The sequence below is a fragment of the Stegostoma tigrinum genome, chromosome 1 (assembly GCF_030684315.1).
Source record: "Stegostoma tigrinum isolate sSteTig4 chromosome 1, sSteTig4.hap1, whole genome shotgun sequence".
Lineage (NCBI taxonomy): Eukaryota > Metazoa > Chordata > Chondrichthyes > Orectolobiformes > Stegostomatidae > Stegostoma > Stegostoma tigrinum.
The window spans coordinates 187,485,379-187,507,961 of NC_081354.1; the positions used below are offsets into that span (position 1 = coordinate 187,485,379).

The window sequence follows — 22,583 nt, forward strand, 5'->3', positions numbered from 1 at the left end:
ACCCCAGCGAACAGATCCCTATTTACCCCTCTGTGTACAGATCCCTATTTACACCCCAGTGAACAGATCCCTATTTACCCCTCTGTGTACAGATCCCTATTTACCCCTCAGTGTACAGATCCCTATTTACACCCCAGTGTACAGATCCCTATTTACCCCTCAGTGTACAGATCCCTATTTACCCCTCAGTGTACACATCCCTATTTATCCCCCAGTGTACAGATCCCTATTTACGCCCTCAGTGTATAGATCCCTATTTACACCCCAGCGAACAGATCCCTATTTACCCCTCTGTGTACAGATCCCTATTTACACCCCAGTGTACAGATCCCTATTTACCCCTCTGTGTACAGATCCCTATTTACACCCCAGCGAACAGATCCCTATTTACCCCTCAGTGTATAGATCCCTATTTACCCCCCAGTGTACAGATCCCTATTTACACCCCAGTGCACAGATCCCTATTTACCCCTCAGTGTACAGATCCCTATTTACACCCCAGCGAACAGATCCCTATTTACCCCTCTGTGTACAGATCCCTATTTACACCCCAGCGAACAGATCCCTATTTACCCCTCTGTGTACAGATCCCTATTTACACCCCAGCGAACAGATCCCTATTTATCCCTCAGTGTACAGATCCCTATTTACCCCTCAGTGTACAGATCCCTATTTACACCCCAGCAAACAGATCCCTATTTACCCCTCTGTGTACAGATCCCTATTTACACCCCAGCGAACAGATCCCTATTTACCCCTCTGTGTACAGATCCCTATTTACACCCCAGAGAACAGATCCCTATTTACCCCTCAGTGTATAGATCCCTATTTACCCCTCAGTGTACAGATCCCTATTTACACCCCAGTGTACAGATCCCTATTTACCCCTCAGTGTACAGATCCCTATTTACACCCCAGCGAACAGATCCCTATTTACACCCCAGCGAACAGATCCCTATTTACCCCTCTGTGTACAGATCCCTATTTACACCCCAGCGAACAGATCCCTATTTACACCCCAGCGAACAGATCCCTATTTACCCCTCAGTGTACAGATCCCTATTTACACCCCAGCGAACAGATCCCTATTTACCCCTCTGTGTACAGATCCCTATTTACACCCCAGCGAACAGATCCCTATTTACCCCTCAGTGTACAGATCCCTATTTACACCCCAGTGTACAGATCCCTATTTACCCCTCAGTGTACAGATCCCTATTTACACCCCAGCGAACAGATCCCTATTTACCCCTCAGTGTACAGATCCCTATTTACACCCCAGTGTACAGATCCCTATTGCCCCAGCGAACAGATCCCTATTTACCCCTCAGTGTACAGATCCCTATTTACACCCCAGCGAACAGATCCCTATTTACCCCTCAGTGTACAGATCCCTATTTACCCCTCTGTGTACAGATCCCTATTTACACCCCAGCGAACAGATCCCTATTTACCCCTCTGTGCACAGATCCCTATTTACCCCTCAGTGTACAGATCCCTATTTACCCCTCTGTGTACAGATCCCTATTTATCCCCCAGTGTACAGATCCCTATTGCCCCAGTGTACAGATCCCTATTTACCCCTCTGTGTACAGATCCCTATTTACCCCTCAGTGTATAGATCCCTATTTACCCCTCAGTGTACAGATCCCTATTTACCCCTCAGTGTACAGATCCCTATTGCCCCAGTGTACAGATCCCTATTTACCCCTCAGTGTATAGATCCCTATTTATCCCGCAGTGTACAGATCCCTATTTGACTTCCCCCAACCCCCGCCTTGTACAGATCCCCATTTGCCAGTATCAAGACTCCATCTTTGTTGCTGGCACCAAGGCGTCAATTGTTGCCATGGCGATGGCGCCGTGCGTGTGACGTCAGTGCGCGGAGAGCGTGTCCTGTTGCTGGAAGGTTCTGGCGGCGGTGGTTCTCGGAGAAGGCTTCAAGATGATGGTACGTGAGGGTGGAGAGTGCGTTGTGCAATCCGTTGCCATCCGTCTGCTCGGGATGGTTCTATCGGTGTAAGGGGGCACCGGATAGGCAGAGGATGGTCGGGTCTGAGCGAGGAAGGCTGTATTAGCGCGGGATTCAGTGTTTTATCCCGTATCCGGGGTAGGAGAGAGGGGTGCAGCTGGGCCTTGGCCCGGTGGTAGTAGTGGCTGTGGGTGCCAGGGAGATTTAATGTATGTGTCGGGGGGTGGGAGGCGAGATACTGATACCACCGCCGCCCGCGGGCTCATTAAACCGGGAACCGGGATGGGGGCACCGAGGATGAGCAATCCCGGTGTCTCTTAAAGGGGTCAGGCACCCTGAGCCCGTTGGTGGGCCCCACCTGAGACAGCTCATTTTGGTTGGAGGTTGGATGACACTGGTCTGCGCTGCCCAGCTCAACCTCTGTCACCCCTCCAAATGCCAGCATGGCCCTGAACTTCATGGAAACTTCCTGGTGTATCTTTTTTCACCCCATTCAGATTTTAATCTCTGGAACACTTGCAAATCACACGAGTTCCCATAATCAGATGAATACGCCCAGAATGGGGCTGGCAGATGGGATGCCAGGAGGCCTGCCCTCTGTCTACTTGCAAAAAGATCCCACAGACAGTGTTCCAAGAAATGAGAAGTTGTCCCAGTGTCTTGAACAAGACTTATTTCTTGAATGCCATCTTTGCTGTTGGTTAAACCTATAAATTGATGGGAACCAGAACTTGCATTTGCAGAAAAGTGAGGTCTGCCAAAGTTTTAGCCATTCTCTCATCAAGGCTTACGTTTCAAATGATCTGAAACAAACAAAGACAGAAACTGCTAGAGAAACTCAGCAAATTTCTCAGCATATGTTGAGACAATGCAGAGTTAATGTCTCAAGTCCAGTGACTCAAACTTAAGTCCCCTAAACCTTGTATTGTTCTGGCCATTCTGCAGTGTGCCCACTCTGAATGTTGTAATCGAGGAAATGTGTGAACAATGTTCTGTACATTGGATTTAATTACTTATAATGTTCACCAGCATTATCATTGCTGAATCTCCTGCTGTTGACACCCTGGGGTTAACATTGATGAGAAACTGAACTGGACCAGAGTTACAAATTTTGTGCTATAAGAGCAGTCCAGAAGCTTGGAAATGTGTAGCAAGTAACTCAGCTCCTGAGTCCCCAAAGCCTGTCAACCATCTACAAGCTAGGAATGTGAAGGAATATCCTCCACTTAACGTGGATGGGTACAGCTCCAACAACACTGAAGAAACATGACACCATCCAGTACAAAGCAGGTGTCTTGACTGGTATCACAGTGACCTCGGTCTTACTTCTTTAAAGTGCCGTCTCTACATTTTTATCATATCCCCTGTCGTTCCAGCCCAGAGACAGGAGCACGTAATACTTCAGCTGTTTCCTTTGCCTTCTCTTTAATGTGTAATGAGCTCCGCCCTTCCTTTGACCACCTTTGCATTATTTGGAAAAGACTTTCAGGCTTCCTTTATTGTTGCTTATTAATCTATTATGTTTTATTTGAGATTTTCCCATCCACTTGTTAAGATCTGTCTTCATTGGTACTAAGTACAGTACAGCAGCCTGAAAGAGAGAAAAATCACTTCAAAAGAGAGACCAAAAAAGCAGAGTATTGTTTAAATGAAGAAATACTGCAGAAAGCTGCAACGCAAAGGGACTTTGTGGAATTTATGCATAAGACACGACAAGCACACAGGGGCATTAGGAAATCAGGAACGCCAGTGGAATGTTGGCCTTAACTTCAGGGGGCTTGGGGTACGAGTCAGGAAGCCTTACTGCAACTCTACTAGGTGTTGGTGAAACCACATTTGGAGTACTGTCAGCAGTTTTGGACCCTTTTTTTGTGGAAAATTATTGTTTTGTTGGAGACAGTTCAGGTAAGCACGATCTCTAGAGGGATTGTCTTTTGAGCAGCTTGGGACTCTCACTGAAATTTAGAACAATGAGAAATAATCTCATTAAACCAATGAGAATCCTCTATGTCTCAGGGCTGTGGTTCTCACTTAAGGGTTCATATTGCACTGTTATGCGGGACATCCAAGGTTCAAATTCCAGTCTGAGTGCTTACCTGCCTTTTGTTTTCTTGATTAGTAAGGGGATGAAGGGTTATTGGAAGAAGGCAGGAGAATGGAGTTGAGATGCATGTCAGCCATGATCTGAAATGGTGGGACAGACTTGATGGGCTCAATGACTTAATTCTGCTCTCCTATATCTTGTCATCTACAGGACATGTTTTCAAAGTTTACAGACACATAGAAACTGCAAAATGTAGTCATATGATCATTTGCAGTTCGGAAGATACCATTTGACCCACTATGTCCATCCCATCTCCACCTGGACCAATCCACTCAGTCCCTCTCACAGTCTTAGATGAAGGTTATTAACAGAACTGAGAAATTATTTGACACAGTCAGGACAGAATGAAACCCTTGGGCAAGTAGAAACCGTTTTAGTTTTTAAAACAGTCATAGATAAATATTTGAATTAAAATTTAAGTGGGTTGAACAGAAGAATGTGAAAGAATGGATAGCACTTGCAAAAGCCAGCAGAAGTATCTTCGTCTCCTCCTTTCTTAGAAAATTCTATAATTCTAATACCAATTCTTAGTTTATGCTAGATAACAAGGTGTAGAGCTGGATGAACACAGCAGGCCAAGCATAGGATAGGCAGGCTGACATGATGCAGCTCCTGTTATCTCTTAGTTTATGCTGTTGGTTTCAAATTGAGTGGCCTTTGTATTGTAAACTTTAGACTTCACAAGGTGTCTCATTAAGTCCATGGTATCCAAATATTAATAGGTTCAATCTAGATTTACTTGTCTTTTCCAGTCCGCACCAGTTATCCTCCTCAAGGAGGGGACAGACACTTCCCAAGGGATTCCACAGCTGGTCAGCAACATTAATGCCTGCCAGGTTATTGCTGAGGCCGTTCGTACCACACTTGGGCCACGTGGGATGGACAAGCTCATTGTGGATGATAGAGGTAGGGATAATGGGCCCTTTGTCCCAATGTTTCTATCTTCTCCACTGTGTATGGAGTTAGAACATCAGTATTGCGTACAGTTCTGGTCACCACATTATAAGAAGGATGTGGAAGCTTCGGAAAGGGTGCAGAGGAGATTTACTAGGATGTTGCCTGGTATGGAGGGAAGGTCTTATGAGGAAAGGCTGAGGGACTTGAGGCTGTTTTCATTAGAGAGAAGAAGGTTGAGAGGTGACTTAATTGAAACATATAAAATAATCAGGGGGTTGGATAGGGAGAGCCTTTTTCCTAGGATGGTGATGGCGAGCACGAGGGGGCATAGCTTTAAATTGAGGGGTGAAAGATACAGGACAGATGTCGGAGGTAGTTTCTTTACTCAGAGAGTAGTAAGGGAATGGAACGCTTTGCCTGCAACGGTAGTAGATTCGCCAACTTTAGGTACATTTAAGCCGTCATTGGATAAGCATATGGACATACATGGAATGGTGTAGGTTAGATGGGCTTGAGATTGGTATGACAGGTCGGCACAACATCGAAGGCCGAAGGGCTAGTACTGTGCTGTAATGTTCTATGTTCTGTTTTCATGGAATGGAAGAATAGACATGAGGGGTTGAGCAATCTATTCCTGTTGCTACCTGAGTTCTTCGGTAATTAAACATGAGAATTCTCAAGGATGTTAAGTTTCTCCTGATTGCTGTCATGGAGTCATTTACCTTACTATTTATATCTTGATTTATTGAGAAATTGGGGAGAGTTTTTTGCTGCTATCTGTCTTAAACCTTCCTTCATTACTCAGTATACATGTTGGGATTTCTACAGTTCGTCAGGATGTAAGATTGGCTTTGGAAACATGCTTGTAAATAGGGCCCAAATTATTTGATCACATTGCATACTTACTGCTGAAATAGGGTACATTACAGGGTGCATCAAAGCAATTCTGTAGGTTAATGGTTTCCGCCAACAGATCACTTCTCACTGTACATCGTGCAAACTCATGATCAGGCCTAGGGCTGTTATCTTTGATTTGAAAAAGTGCTCAGTTTACCTAAGATTACTCTAGAAGGTTAAGGTATCTCAAAAGGTTTGAGCAACAGGTGGAGCTAGCTGTCCACACTAATACAATGTATTAGTAAAATGAGTCGTGAATTTTGCTACTGAACCAAAACTACATTCTGCCTATCATAAATGAAAAATATGGTATGTGAGTTACCGGGTATGAAATACCAGGTATGTAGGCTTCCCATTCCAAAGACTTCAATCCTAAAGATTGTACCAAACCAGCAGTTTTTTTGTTTCAGAGATAGTAGGAACTGCAGATGCTGGAGAATCTGAGATACCAAGGTGTAGAGCTGGATGAACACAGCAGGCCAAGTAGCATCAGAGAGCAGGTAGGCTGATGTTTCAGGCCTAGACCCTTCTTCAGAAAATGATTTTCTGAAGAAGGGTCTAGATCTGAAACGTCAGCCTTCCTGCTCCTCTGATGCTGCTCGGCCTGCTGTGTTCATCCAGCTCTACACCTTGATATCTCAGCATTTTTTTTGAGGCAAGCGAAGTACTAACTGTACCCATCTAGCCCAGTTTTGCCCACTGTTTGGCCATGAGAATTATCACGACTGGATAAAATGCCATTGCCAAGTGAACTCAATACACTGAGTATGCAGCAGTCCTCAGATTCAATCAGGAATGCAAACTGGTTCAGTCCCTCCAGTATAGAGTGGGGTGCTGATATCAGTGGTGTCTCCTGTACAGCCCATCTAATCAAGCATAAGCTAATGTATAAATTGAATGTAATGTGCACTGAATGGCACATATTGGACAGTCAGAAGAATTTCACCTGTTAAATGTGTGGCGTGTATTTATTTTAGGGAAAGCTACTGTTTCAAATGATGGAGCCACTATATTGAAGCTTCTCGATGTTGTTCATCCAGCTGCAAAAACCCTTGTAGACATTGCAAAATCACAAGATGCTGAGGTAAGTTGAATGAGTGTCTATTAATTTTGTCTCCTTTTTTAAAAAAAACCCCAGCCCCTACACAGGTCAAGTAGTCCTGTGACAATCTGGGACAGATAAATGAAAGCAAATCAGTAGATCATTCATTTCTAAATCGAAAAAGGTGCATAACACACACTCTCCTTCCACTCTCAGTGGGTCCCTATCTGGGACAGAGGGTTACGCACACTCCTTTCACATTGTGGGACAGAGGACCACACACTCCTTTCACGTTCTGGGGCGGTGGGCTGGACACCCTCCTTTCACGCTCTGGGACGGGATGTCACACTGTGGGACAGCAGATCTGAATGAAATGGGGAATTACATCTTACAATGGTGCAGCAGTAACAAGACTGCCTTCAGCTCCTTTTAAATTAACTAAAGCTATTAATGGTCATAAGAGTGAAATTTAGATGTGTAAAGCATTAATTTGTTGATATGTCTGTGTTTATCTAGGTGGGAGATGGGACTACATCTGTTATCCTACTAGCCGCAGAATTTCTGAGACAGATCAAACCCTATGTGGAAGAGGGGCTTCACCCCCAGACTATCATCCGATCCTTCCGTAGAGCTACAGAGCTGGTAATTTGGTACTTGTATTATTGTTGGCTGTGCTATGATTTAATAGATGCCCATGGGGATCTTAACAGGGGATATTAATGCCCATGTGAAGACAATATTGAAACTGCTTAGATCTCCTGTCTTTAGTAGCCTGAGGATTTTTTATGCGTTAATATTGTTTCCAGGAAAGTAATCCCTGTTAGGCACTCAGTTTATTGCTTTATGTCATCTTGTCTCTCTTTAATCTTTTCCATTGATATTTTGTGATAAAATACATAAAACAGTAAGCAAAAGTTTGCCTGCGGTAACACAGTGTGGAGCTTGAGAAACACAACAGGAAAGTTGACATTTCGGGTCAGAACCCAAAAGTCAACTTTCCTGTTAAGACATAGGAATGGAAGTAAGGCCATTCGGCCCATCAAGTCCACTCCGCCATTTAAATCATGGCTGATGGGCATTTCAACTCCACTTCCCTGCACTCTCCCTGTAACCCTTGATTCCTCGTGAGATCAAGAATTTGTCGATCTCTGTCTTGAAGGCATCCAATGTCCCGATACTGTTCCTCTGATACTGTCTGGCCTACTGTGTCCTTTCAACTCCACACTCTGTTATCTCTGACTCCAGCATCAGCAATTCTTACAATCTCTGATAAAGTTTGCCTGAGTTAGAATCAGTTTGAATCCATCTTGTTATGGGTTTGGAATTATGTTCAGGGCAGCAGTGGCATAGTGGTAGTGTCATTGTACTAGTAATCCAGAATCCCAGGTTAATATTCTGGGGAGACTGGTTCAAATCCTAGCATTACACAGGGTGAAATTTGTATTTAATAAATATTTAATCACTAGCTCCTGATCGAGGAATATCAAATGTAAAAACTTCTGATCCCTTCTTGGCATACCCTCTTTATCTCTACCTGACAAACTTTAGCAACTCTACGTTTCTTCAATCTTTTTATGCATTTCTTCCCTTTTCCTGTCCCGCATCATTTCCTTTGCTGTATTACAGCTGACCTTATCTGAGCTGGTGGGTGCTAAGCTCTGAAATTTCCTCCCATATGTCTGTCTACCTCTCCAATTTGAATCCTTTAGGAAATCCATTAAAAGTTCAATTTTGACCAGACAGTACACCAACTTTCCCAGCATCTCCTATTCTGTTTTTATATAATTACATTTCTGTGAAATGCCTTGGAATGATTTATTACAATAATTTGCATTTGTCTAACATCTTTGTTGTGCTTTCCACAAATTGCTGTAGATACAGGAGAGGATTCACTGTTGTTTGATTCATGTTCTTAAATAGAACAAAGAACAGAATAGCACAGTACAGGCCCTTCGGCCCACAATGTGGTGCCAAATTTATACCCTAATCCTAAGGTCTGTCTAACCTCCACCCCTACCTTATACTATATTCCAAAGGCCTATATAATAGCCACTTAAATGCCCCAATGAGGCCGACTCCACTACCTGCTCGGGCAATGCATTCCATGCCCTGACCACTCTCTGAGTTAAGAACCTACCTCTGACGTCTCCCCTGTATCTATCTCCGCCCACTTTAAAACTATGCCCCCTTGTAATAGCTACCTCCACCCTAGGAAAAAGTCTCCGGCTGTCTACTCTATATCTCTGATCATTTTGTACATCTCTATCAAATCACCTCTCATCCTTGGTCATTCTAAAGAGAAAAGCCCTAGTTCTCTCAACCTTTTCTCATAAGACCTTCCCTCCATTCAGGCAACACCCTCATAAATCTCCTCTGCACCTTTTCCAATGCTTCCACATCTTTCCTGTAATGAGGCGACCAGAACTGGACACAATACTCCAGATGTGGCCGAACCAGGCTTTTGTATAGCTGGAGCACAACTTGATCCCTTTATAAATGAAAGCTAACACACCATACACCTTCTTAACAACTCTATCCACCTGGGTGGCAGCTTTCAGTAAACTGTGAACATGAACCCCAAGATCTCTCTGCTCCTCCACACTGCCAAGAATCTTTCCATTAACTCTATATTCTGCTTTCAAGTTTGTCCTTCCAAAATGAATTGCCTCTCACTTTTCAGGGTTAAAATTCATCTAAATCATTTACAAAAATCACAAATAGAAGAGGACCCAGGATCTTGTGGTATACCACTCATAACTGAGCGCCATGTTGAATATTTTCTGTCCACTACCACCCTCTGTCTTCTAAGGGTCAGCCAGTTCTGAATCCAATCTGCCACATTTCCCCCATCCCATACCTCCTTACCTTGTGCATGAGCCTACCATGGGGAACCTTATCAAACACCTTATGTAGATCCGTGTATACCACGTCCGCTGCTCTGCCTTCGTCCATGTGTTGATTCTGATTTTTCTTTTTGGGAATAGGCCTTGGAAAAGATCAAAGCCATTGCTGTAACTGTGAAGAAGGACAGCAAGGAGTAAGTATAACATTTACTATCAGTCCCCTGTTTTGCGTGGCTATCTGAATTAAGCATTGTCTCGCCCTGTTTTGAGTAGGGATCCCTTCCATTGTCTTATGGCATCTTTGATATTGATGCTTCTGAAACTTCTTTCTTTTTGTATCTGAATTGAGGGTTTGTTGTTATATTAAAGCAAACTACTGTGGATGCTGGAAATCTGAAATAAAATCTGAAATTCTGGGGTCTGGCAGCACTTGTTGAGAGACGCAGTTAACATTTCAAGCTCAGTATGACTTCTTTGGAACCCTTCAAATGATGCTTTTCGTTGTGGTCAACAGGACCCTCCATCCTGCCCATCCCATTTTGCATTATATCCTTCCACCCCTTCACTTAGCCCTCTTACCATGTTAAGATTGGCCTTACCTTATTCTTTCACCAGCCACTCCCATTTCCTCTTTATTCATTCACAAGCCAGCATTTATTACCCATCCCTAATTGCCCAGAGGGCAGTCAAAAGTCAACAACATTGATATCAGAATCATATGTAGGCCAAACCAGGTGAGGATGGCAGTTTCCTTCCCTAAAGGGCATTAGTGAAACATGATGGATTTTTCCCAATGATCATCAGTGGATTTATAGTCATCGTTAGACTCTTAATTCAAGATTCCTTTTATTGAATTCAACTTCCATCATCTGCCCCAGAGTATTACCTGGATCTCTGGGTTAACAGTCCAACGACATTACTACTAGGCTGTCACCTCCCCTTCAACCCTCCAAAGTGCTGCTACCACCAAGCTCGTTCTTCCTCCTGTCCCTTTCAGAATTTTGGTCCCTTGGCAATACTCTGGTCCACTGCTCAGTCACCTCTCATCGTACCACACATCTTGCAAGCGCAAGTGCAGAACACTGCTTTTGCGTTGTTGCATTGGTAAATGTGCTTCAACATTATAACAAAGTGTGGAGCTGGATGAACACAGCAGGCCAAGTAGTACCTCAAGAGCACAAAAGCTGACGTTTCGGGCCTAGACCCTTGATCAGAGAGGGTGCTTTTTTTGCTCCTGAGATGCTGCTTGGCCTGCTGTGTTCATCCAGCTCCACACTTTGTTATCTTGCATTCTCCAGCATCTGCAGTTCCCACTATCACTGTGCTTCAACATTGTTTGGTAGGAATTGTGGGATTGTTACGGAGTGCTTATTTCTGTTACAAGTCAGGATGGTGTTTTGACTTGGAGGTGATTATGTCTCTATGAAGGTTTGTTCTTTTTCACCTTGGTGGTAGAGGTCGTGGATTTGGGAGGCAGTGTTGAAGAAGCCTTGGAGTGTTGCTGCATTGCTTACTGAGATTGCTCACTGACAATCCATTGGTGGTGGAGAGTGTCATTGTGCTGCAGCACATATGCACCAGTGGAGGAGGGATGTGCCAGGAATCGGGTGGACTGCTTTGTAATTCCATTATAAGCATGGATGCGGATGGAGGATGAACTTGTCTTAATAGTTTTAATGTTGGTCCTTTACTTTAAAATTTATTTTATTTCAACCCACTCTAACAGACATCAAAGAGAGCTTTTTGAGAAATGCGCCGCTACTGCTCTCAGCTCCAAACTGATTGCCCTTCAGAAAGGTTTCTTCTCCAAGATGGTGGTAGACGCAGTCATGATGCTGGATGACCTCCTTCCACTGAAAATGATTGGGATGAAGAAAGTTCAAGGTGGAGGTCTGGAGGTTGGTGTTTGATGACATTAATCCTGGTGTTGACTGTGAATACATTCAGTTTTAATTATTTATCTTTACTGAAGAAAAATTAGAATTTTACACAGCCATACATAAGCTTTCTTAAATGTTTCCCCTCAAATAAAATTGTTTATTATATCACTTGCATATCTCTGCATTAGGTTTTACCCATCTTGCCCGTTTCACCGTTGTCCTGAAGTCTTTAATTGTTTTTGTTTCCTGCAGTTTAACTGCCTTGACAGTATTGTAAACCCATTGCCACGCAATTCAAAATAACAGCCTTGGTACCAAACCCATAGAATGCCAATGTATTTATTGCTTTACAGTCCTAAATGTTGGCATTGTCCCTCTAATTATGAGTTACAAGCCTTTGGTACTTTACCAAATGTCTGCAGATTCATAAATGGTCACAGCTTAGGACGCTATTGGCTTACTGTGAGAAGCAGCACTTCACCTAGTGCTTCACCCTATCTTTTCCCTGGAGCCTAAACATTAGTGCAGTAAGACATCCCTGTTTCTGAACTTAAATCCTCTTGCAGTAGCGTATATATGTATGTTTCTCAAAGTATGTATCAAACAAGATAAGTGAAGTGGTAGCCCCTCTTCCCCCAATATGAAGAAGCTGCCCCTCACTTTCTGACTGCAGTTCAGGCCCAGGTACATGATCATTGCCCACCCAGTGTAGGGAAGGGAGGTGTGGGGAGTAGGTGTATGCCGGGTGCAGATTGGAGGATCTTCTTACAGATCTGCCTCAGGCTTGATCAGCATCTTTTTTCAAGGCAGATTCAAAATATTCATTTAAAATCTATTATTCACCCTCCTCTTCTTTGGGCCCTGAATGGTCTCTCTGCTCCGCTTACTGCCTTTTTAGTGTTTATATTTCTGAAGATTTTGTTTTATCGTAGTTGCCAGTCTCTCTCGAAGGTCCATATACACATCAACTGCATGACTATCATCAATTCTCTCACCAAATACCAATACTGTCAGACCCTACCCCTTGTCTCTTCAACAACTCATGCACTACCAGAGATCCTGTCTGTTCTGTATTCATTAACTCCTCAAGCTGCCAGAGACCTTGTCTGTTCTCTGTTCACCAGCTCATACACTTCTAGAGACCCTGTCTGTCCTCTATTAACTAACTTTCACCCTGCTAGAGACTGTGCTCATTCTCTATTCACTAACCCCACACACTGCCAGAGACCCTGTCCATGTTCTCATCAACAGCTCTCACGCTGCCAGAAACTTTGTTTGTACCCTATTCTCTAAGCCCACACACTGCCAGACACTTCTGCCCTTTTCTCTCCCTGCTAGTAGCTTGCTGGTATAAGGACCCAATACTTTTCTTCTGGACACAATTATTTGAAGAGAGATGACAATAATATTTGTCACTGCTGTTTAGTTATGAATAACTCTGTATATTTACATAGCATCTATCAAGTGGAAGTTTTTGGGACACCTTATCAGAGATTATCAGGATCCATACTGTTGGGACATGCATAGCATGCGCTGGAGCCAGTGACTTAGGAATTTTACATTCTATACATTGACCTTTTTGCTTAATAAACTTTTTCTCCATTGGTGCATTAAATAGTTGACATGTAGAAGTTATTATTTGGATCTATGCTTGTCTTAGTGAGTGTGACATAGTGATGCATTGTGACATTGGAAACTGTCAACCTGTGTACAAATAGTGCAAGAGAATATATCAGCTATTTTCTCACCTCAGTCTTTTACAAATGTTCCACAGAAATTACATCTGAAAGTTACTTTTTTAAGGATTGCCAGTTCTCAGTGAATTTTTGTGTCTCTTCTTACATATGTTTGGTTTTGTTCATAGGAATCTCAACTGATAGCTGGTGTTGCCTTTAAGAAAACATTCTCTTATGCTGGATTTGAAATGCAACCCAAGAAGTATGAGAAGCCTAAAATTGCACTTCTGAATGTGGAGCTAGAGCTCAAAGCTGAGAAGGATAATGCTGAGATTCGGGTGAACAATGTTGAGGTTAGTACACTCAAAGACAGCACGGTTCATGTTAATTAATGTACTAGCATTGGTTTTAATTTTAGTGTGAGCTGGTATAGCATTGCCAGGGAGTCCTGACCAGTTTAGTCACTCATATTTAATACTTAGTGAATTTTTCTTACAGACTAACTGATTATGCTGACTAACGTGAACCCTTCTTTGAGTCACTGTCAAGATATGGTGGAGAATTAATGATCTATGGCAACATTGGAGAGATGTTAGTACCTCTGACAACAAGAAGATGGTTTCTCGGTCTGAGAAAGGATTTGAAATTGGTCATCGGAAATTGGAATTGTAGAATAGCTCGTATCCTTGAGTGACATTCAGCCATTGGTTCTTATATAATCAAGTAGTATGTCAGTTTGAGTGATCCAACCAGTCTTGACTTCTTCCCACCTGAAAAAAACCCCAGAGAAACACAATGTACATTTCTGTATCTTTGTGATGAAGGTGCCTGAGTGAGTTCTTAAATATATTTATGCGATGTGGACCTCCCTGGCAAGCCCATTTCGTCCTCCACTGATTGTCTTGGAGAAGGTGGGGTGAGCTTCCTTCTTGAATCACTGCATTCTTTAAAGGTGGAAGTACAGCCATAGTGCTGTTGGGGAGGGTGTTCCAGGATTTTGATACAGTGACAGTGAAGAAACAGTGATTAAAGGTCCAAGTTGGGATGGGATATGGCCAGGAGAAGAACTTGCAATTGGTGGTCGTGTTCCTGTGCATCTGCTGCCCTTGACCTTCTCGCCTTGAAAGATGCTGTCAAAAGAGCCTTGGTGAGTTGCAGAATTGCCTCTTGTAAAGGGTGCGCACTGCTGCCACTGTGTGTTAGTGGCAGATGTGTTGCCACTGTAGTAGGCTGCTTAGTATATTGACCGTGTCCAGTCGTTTTCCTCACTGTCACTATTGTCAGGCATTACTATTTCCCAAACCCTTCAGTGCAGGGTAGTACAGTTCGAGATAACCCCAGTAACTAGGATCTACTTGCTCACTGCTCTACAGCTTTTTCAAACATTATCACACTTTGAAAGTTGACTGTGTCTCAGAAGCTTTTTTTGAAACCCCATGCACTGCACAGTTTGCATGTTATTTCCGTGTTAACTAGTGTGTATGGTGTGATGTGTACAGGGTTAACAGCTACATGTGAATGAGAAACGCAACCACGTCAGTTAACTTGCTTCTCCACAGTTCTGTTATCAGGCTTTATCTCTATTGATCCCACTCAACGTCAATCTAAAAGTCTAGAAGTTGCAAGGTACTTGTTTCCTCAAGTTGCTTGACCCTTAGTTTCACACTGGGAAGCTGGATTCATATCATGTCTGGGCTGACATGATGAAAGAATTCTTCCCGTGCTTATTGTGGAAGTCATCTGGATTTAGGGGACTGATGTAGTTACAAGTTCAGATTCTATTGGACACAGGCTCACAACACTACAATCCCTTATTCACTGTCAGTTGGCAATCTTTCAGAAAGCTCATAATGGCTGTTGAGGAATGGAAAAGTGCCACACTTCCTTGTAGGGACTGTCTGAGTATGGAGGAAAGGAGTGTTCCTTTCAACAACCCCACTGTCATTCCTTCACAAAATTATTTATTTGTTAGAAGTGGCTTGTTAAGCTTTGCTAATACTCCATTTACATAGGAGCCCAGTTCCAAGTGACTGAACTTGGATTTGAAATGGTTAATCTATATTTATTGATGGGTTAAGAATGTTTTCAGGGATGTAACTAAGAACAGAGATCTTGCAGCTTTAACTTAGCTGTATTTGGACTTAACAATAATGGAACAGTGTGTTAACCCATTTCCCCAGGATACGGCATTGTACTGACTGGCTCTACTGTTAATATACACTTGCCATTAAATACATTGATCTCCTTTTGTTTCTAGGACTATCAGGCTATTGTTGATGCAGAGTGGAATATCCTTTATGATAAACTTGAGAAAATCCACCTCTCCGGGGCCAAGGTTGTTCTGTCTAAGCTTCCAATTGGAGATGTGGCAACACAGTATTTTGCAGACAGAGACATGTTCTGTGCTGGCAGGGTCCCAGAAGAGGATCTCAAACGAACTATGATGGTCAGTGAACTTGCATCGTCTAATGACCAAATAGATCTGTGTTGCAAGAACTGCTAACTGGTAATATGTCTGATGCTGTGATGTGTTAGTCTCGTTAGTGATCAAGCTCGCTGACAGACTTACAGCCGAGAAGAAATCTGCCCTCTCTAACACAATAGTCATTTGGTAGTATAGAACATGAGTATTGCTGAGAAAAGATGCATTTTGCCAAGGCTTTTCAGTTTTTTGAAAAGCTCCAGCAAGATGTCTTTATTCAGCGACAATATAATAGGAGCAGTCTATCACCAGAAATAATGTTCATTGATAGCTTTTCATTGAATACACGCAGGAGCTAATTAGAAGAATGTACTGTGCTGATATAATTTCTTCTCTACAAAAAGTCAATTGTAGGCGCAGAATAAATGCAGAATTGTTGGGTGTTATGTAAGGTAGATGGTTTTCAAGTACTCTACGTAAATTTTCCACTTCAACCTTCTTGTTAAGAAGCCAGTGGCTGAACCTTTTCTTCATAGGTATCAGCAGCCATTCAGAACGCCACCCCTATTATCATGAATCCAGGCATCAAGATCAGTTGGTTGATTGACTATTAATAGTATCAGAGCCGTACCTAAGCTAACATCATTGAATCAACAGGAAATAATAAAATAGTCTGGGACCGGTTAGTGGCAGGTTGTCTCCCATTCGTCACACCACTCAGCCTGAAGAACAATGGCTGCGGTAAGCCAGAAAGGCTACCGACTGTTGACATTTAACAGTGCAGACCAGGAAACCAATGTAGGCTACATGTGGACATCCGTGTACGTTTAGAGCTCAGTGGTTAGCACTGCTGCCTCACAGCACCAAGGACCCAGGTTCGATTCCACCCTCGGGTGACTGTGTGGAGTTTTCACATTCTCCCCGTGTCTGTGATGGTTTCCTCGCACAGTCCAGAAATGTGCAGGGTAGGTGGATTGGTCATGCTAAATTGCCCGTAGAGGTTAGGTGGGTTAGACGTAGGTAATTAGGGGAATGGTCTGGGTGCGATGCTGTTCGGAGGGGCGGTGTGGACTTGTTGGGCTGAAGGGCCTGTTTCCACATGCTAGGGCTTCTATGAAAAGAAAATCCAGGAGGCTTGCAGGTTGAGAATTGTTGTATGATATTTACTAATGTTAATGGAACAGGTGCAGGTTCATTCTTTGTGTACACTTTTTTATACATTTGCCTTTCTTGTTCTTTAGGCCTGTGGTGGTTCCATTCAGACCAGTGTTAATGCCTTGACAGGTGACGTGTTGGGACAGTGCACACTCTTTGAGGAAGCCCAGGTTGGAAGTGAAAGGTACAAGTGTTACGTTGCATATAGCCTGGAATCTTCTCTTGGTGATATTAAGCCCATTGAGTGATCTTTAGTACATAGAACATAGAACAATACAGCGCAGAACAGGTCCTTCAGCCCTCGATGTTGCGCCGACCTGTGAACTAATCTAAGCCCTTCCCCCTACACTATCCCATCATTATCCATATGCTTATCCAAGGACTGTTTAAATGCCCCTAATGTGGCTGAGTTAACTACATTGGCAGGCAGGGCGTTCCACGCCTTTACCACTCTCTGAGTAAAGAACCTGCCTCTGACATCTGTATTAAATCTATCACCCCTCAATTTGTAGCTATGCCCCCTTATACAAGCTGAAGTCATCATCCTCGGAAAAAGACTCTCACTGCCCACGCTATCTAATCCTCTGATCATCTTTGTATGTCTCTCTAGTAGAACATCACCAAGTTTTTCTAGATTTTACAACAATGTGCTTGACTCTTAACTACCCTCTGGACAATTAGTTGTGGGCAGTAAATGTTGCTGTAGTCAGTGACGCCCACATCCCATGAATGAATAATAATAAAACACCCTGGTACCACCTTTCTCTTCAAATCCTTTTAGACCTAAGAACTATATCTATCTCCATCTTGAAAGCATGCAGTGTTTTGAATTCAGCTGCTTTCTGTGGCAGAGAATTCCACAGGCTTACCACTCTCTGGGTGAATAATTTCACCTCAACTTAATTCTAAATGGCCTATCCAGTATCCTTTAAACTGTGATCGCTGGTACTATACTGATGAAGCATTAGGAAATCTTTCAGGGGTTGATGTGGGTCAAAAGCACAAAGCCCATACTGCTGTTTGATCTTTCTTCACCAGTCTGAGTATTTCTCACTTGTATGACTTCAGGCCAGATTTGTTAAAAGTATTCTTGAATCTTTCAGACAGTGACAGTTCCTGTTCATTGAGTTGGCAGTTGAATTGTACATATTCTTTTACCCACTGTCCAGATACAACTTCTTCACTGGGTGTCCCAAGGCCAAGACCTGTACGATCATTCTTCGAGGGGGTTCAGAGCAGTTTATGGAAGAAACTGAGCGTTCCCTTCATGATGCAATAATGATTGTTAGACGAGCCATCAAGGTAAGAACGTAAAGAGCTGTGTGGGGATTTTGGAGGTGAGCAATTGAGGCCTGATAAATTCAGTCAGCGTTTCAAGAATCCCACAGATTTCATACAGGATTGATGAAGCAGCAAAATGCATAGTAGGCAGATGAATGATGTCTCTGGTCCAGCTCTAGCAGCCATGACGTGACACTGTACCTGACTGATCGGCTACAGTGTTTTGTGCCTGCAGCGTATGTGTGCACTGTGCCAGCACATGTTTAGCTGTGAGGGGTCAAGATAACCCGATGGTAAGTTCCTCTAAAACTGCTGAGAATAAACTCACTTTAGTTTAATTCCACGTTTGGTATGTGCCCACGTGGAAACATTCTGAATTGAGAGTGTAGTAAAGATTGACGCATACAGTTTAATTTTGAATTCAGCTCAGGTAACCAAGCTAAAAGTTCTTCTCTCTGTGAGCCCACTGTCTCCTTCTCTGAATGCTTCTACTTTCACGTGCTGAAATGCAGCCATAGGATGCTGTGGCACAATTGAAAGCGATTCAGCCTATCATGTCATTGCCAGCTTTTTGATTCGTTCTGTTGCTGTTCTCTCTCAGACTGTATGGTGTTGTAATCTTTTTCCCTTCCAAATATATATCCAGTTTTCTTTTGGAATCGTAGAATGGTTCCAATGCAAAAAAGAACATTTGACCTTGAGTAGTAAAGTTCATCAACTTTACTACCACCTTGCACCCCACCCTCAAGTTCACGTGGACCATCTCTGATACCTCTCTTTTTTGGACTTCTCTGTCTTCATCTCTTGTGACCACCTGGAAACCGATAACTATTTCAAGTTCACCGGACTCCCACAGCTACTGAGACTACATCTCCTCTCACCTACCTTCCTGCAACAATGTGATGCCCTACTCCCAATTCCTCCACCTCTGTCACTGCCACATCTGCTTCCAAAATGAGGTGTTCCATTTCCAAACATCCCAGATGCCCTCATTTCAAGGACTGCTAATTCCCCCCCACCCCACTCAGTGATCGAAAATGCCCTCGACTGCATCTCAGCTCTCACACCCCCTCCCCGCAAAAAAGACAAAGACAGAATTCCCCTTTGTGCTCACACATCACCCTGCTAACCTCTGGATTCAATGCATCATTCTCCGCCACCTGTAATCTGACCCCACTACCAAGGATATATTTCTCTCCCCACCCATATCTGCCTTCTGGAGGGACCGCTGTCTGCGACTCGCTCGTCTGCACCACACTGCCTGCTAGCCCCAGCATCTTTCTCTGCAACCGAAGAGGTGCTACGCCTGCCCTACATTTTCCCCCCTCACCTCCATCCCAGGCCCCAAAATAACCTTCCGCATCAAACAGATGTTCACGTGCACATCCGCTAATGTGGTCTATTGTATCTGCTGTTGACGATGTGGCCTCTTCTACATTGGCGAGACCATTCGGAGGCTCGGAGACCGCTTTGTAGAGCACCTGCGCTCGGTTCGCGACAAACGATAACACCTTCCAGTCGCGAACCACTTCAACTCCCCCTCCCACTCCCTGGATGACCTGTCCATCATGGGCCTCCTCCAGTGTCACAATGACGCCACGCGGAAACTGGAGGAACAGCACCTCATTCTGCCTTGGAATCCAACAACCCAGTGGTCTCAATGTGGACTGTACTAGCTTCAAACTCTCCCCACCCTTGACCTCATTCCAAGACGAGCCTCCCCTCTCATCCCCATCTCATTGACCTGTCCGTCTTCTCTCCCACCTATCCGATGCTCCCACCTCACTGACAAGTCCCCACCATTACCTACCTGCTATCACCATCCCACCTACCTTTCCCTGCCCAAACCCCCCCCGCCTCTATTTATTTCAGAGCCCCCTTTCCCCCCTCCTCCATTTCTGAAGAAGCATCCAGACCTGAACCATTAGCTTTCCTGCTCCTCTGATGCTGCCCAAACTGCCTGTGTTCCTCCAGCTGCACACTATGTTATCTCAGACTCAAGCATCGGCAGCTCTTACTATCTCTGACCTTGAGTATATGCTGCTCCTCTGGAACTCAGCAAGCCCTACACCTTGCAAATGTTTTCACTTCAGACTTTTCTCCAGACCTCTTTTGTAAACCCCACTTGTATCTGTTCCACCATATTTACAGGCAGTAAATACCAAACCCAAAACACTTGTTGTGTTACATGGTTTTCCTCCATAGTTTTATTTTTTTACCATTCACCTGAAGTCACTGTCCTCTAGTCATTAACTGTTCCACTACTGGCACTTGTATCTGCCTACTCTGTCTAGATCCCTCGTGATTTTGGCCATTCCTGTCCAATATCTTCTCAACCATTTTTAAAGAGAATAACTTTTCGCCAATCTACCTAAGTAACTAAAACATCTCATCCCTGGGATTTTCCTTGTAAACCTGTTCTGTGCTTTCGTATTCTTCTGAAAGCACTGTGTCCCAAATTAGAGACACAATTTTAGTTGCGTGTGAGGTTCACTTCCTTGCTTTTGTATTTTAATCCTTACTCATAAGCCCAGGATCTCATATACCTTTTCAACCACTTACCTCCATTTACCAAATTATCATCTTCAACAAAATGCGCACACCAAGTCCAAAGTCACGGTTACTGCATTCCCTTTAATAATTGTGACATTGTCGTGACAATTGTTTCTGTTTATCAACTTAAATTTTTCACCTCCACTTCTCTGTAATATTTGCCCTGTGTTTGCCCATTCCATGAGTCCATGTCCTTTTGAAGTCTACCACTATCTTTTCCAAAGCTCACTATATGTACTCTTGAGTTCTGTGTCAACTGCAAATTTTGCCCTGCCCACCCAAGTCTAGATAATTAATAAATTCATAGACCTTTGCAGCACAGAAGGAGGGCATTCAGCCCATTGTATCTATGCCAGTCAATCAGAGTCTGACTACAAGGATCCTATTCCTCCCTGAGGGTGAACAGCCTAAATCACCCAGTTTCTCTGCAGCTACCTCATCTGTTAAATTTTCTCTGTAAAGGCCTTGACATTCTTGTTGAAATGTGGTGCTCAGAATTGACTCAGTATCTCAGCCAGGGCCTGAGCATTTGTTTCAGAAAGATTTAGCATAAAGTACTTGCTTTTGTCTTCCATGCCTCTGCTGATAAAGCCATGAATCCAGTACCTTCTTGAAATAGTGTTCTGAGCTGCCACCTTCACATACCCTGAGAAGATGGTAAGGACTGTAGATGCTGGAAGCTAGAGTCTGTGTGGAGCTGGAAAAACACAGCCAATCAGACCGTATACGAGGAACGTTAACTTTCGTGCTCCTTGGATGCTGTATGACTGGTTGTGTTTTTCCAGCTCCACGTTTACTGCCACCTTCAAATATTTGTGTGTACATTCCTAGTCTATCTGTCCTTATATCACCTTCAAAATATTATTTGACGTGTAGTTCAGTTCCAAAGATGTGTCAATTCCCTGAGGAAAAAGCATATTTGCCTCAAGAAAACCACAAAAGCTCACTAATGATTCCTAGGATGAAGTGTGGTTCTGTGAGAAAACGGAATGGATAATTTCCTGGATGGCAACTCTAGAACCAGGGGACACAGTCATAGGGTAACAGGTCACACATTTAGAACTGAGCTGAGAAACCATTTCTCAACTCAGAGGTTTGTGAATCTTTGGTATCCCAGAGCTGAAATAGCTCAGTCTGAGTATGTTTGGCTCAATGGTTAGCACTGCCGCCTCACAGCACCAGGGACCTGGGTTCGATTCCACCCTCGGGTGACTGTGTGTGTGGAGTTTGCACATTCTCCCCTTGTCTGCGTGGGTTTCCTCCGAATGCACCGGTTTCCTCCCACAGTCCAAAGATGTGCAGACAAGGTGGATTGGCCATGCTAAATTGCCTGCAGTGTTCAGGGATGTGTACACTAGGTGGATTATAGGGGAATGGGTTTTGGGGAAATGCTCTGATGGCTGGTGTGGACTTGTTGGGCCGAAGGGCCTGTTTCCACACTGTAGGGATTCTATGCTGATTGATTGATATGCAGGACTGAGATGAATTGACAGGTTTTTCGGTAAAAAGGGATACAAGTAGGTCTGCTATTATGCAACAGATGCATTCTTAGGTGACCTCATGCTATAGAAAATCACACTATAGAAAATTGCATTATAGGGAAATCGCTATAGAAAATATACCTGTATGGCAGAAAGTTTGCATTATTGCAGCATCCACTATTCATCAATCGCATTACAGCCAATTCGCGTCAATGAAACATGTTATAGCAGAATTACCAGTTTGGGAATATGGCAGAAAATGGAGTTGATCAGCCATTAATGTATTTCATGGCAGGATGGGCTCTAGAGGCTGTGTTTTTTTTCTGACACAGAAGGAACTTGAAGGAGCAGTATGTTTATTCTGCAGTGAATAGGACCAC

General features: G+C 43.6%; 1 protein-coding gene across 1 annotated transcript in view; it reads left to right on the forward strand.

Annotated features, from left to right (window-relative positions):
- Window positions 1-1,843: 1,843 nt before the first annotated feature.
- The window catches only part of cct7 (chaperonin containing TCP1, subunit 7 (eta)), a 23,966-nt gene continuing 3,226 nt past the window's right edge, over window positions 1,844-22,583 (forward strand). The window contains exons 1-10 of the mRNA XM_059650650.1: window positions 1,844-1,951; window positions 4,829-4,982; window positions 6,848-6,954; window positions 7,429-7,554; window positions 9,897-9,949; window positions 11,482-11,653; window positions 13,500-13,664; window positions 15,569-15,757; window positions 16,975-17,072; window positions 18,058-18,190. Coding sequence (XP_059506633.1) covers window positions 1,946-1,951; window positions 4,829-4,982; window positions 6,848-6,954; window positions 7,429-7,554; window positions 9,897-9,949; window positions 11,482-11,653; window positions 13,500-13,664; window positions 15,569-15,757; window positions 16,975-17,072; window positions 18,058-18,190 — 1,203 coding nt within the window. The 5' untranslated portion in view covers window positions 1,844-1,945. The remainder of the gene's footprint in view (window positions 1,952-4,828; window positions 4,983-6,847; window positions 6,955-7,428; window positions 7,555-9,896; window positions 9,950-11,481; window positions 11,654-13,499; window positions 13,665-15,568; window positions 15,758-16,974; window positions 17,073-18,057; window positions 18,191-22,583) is intronic.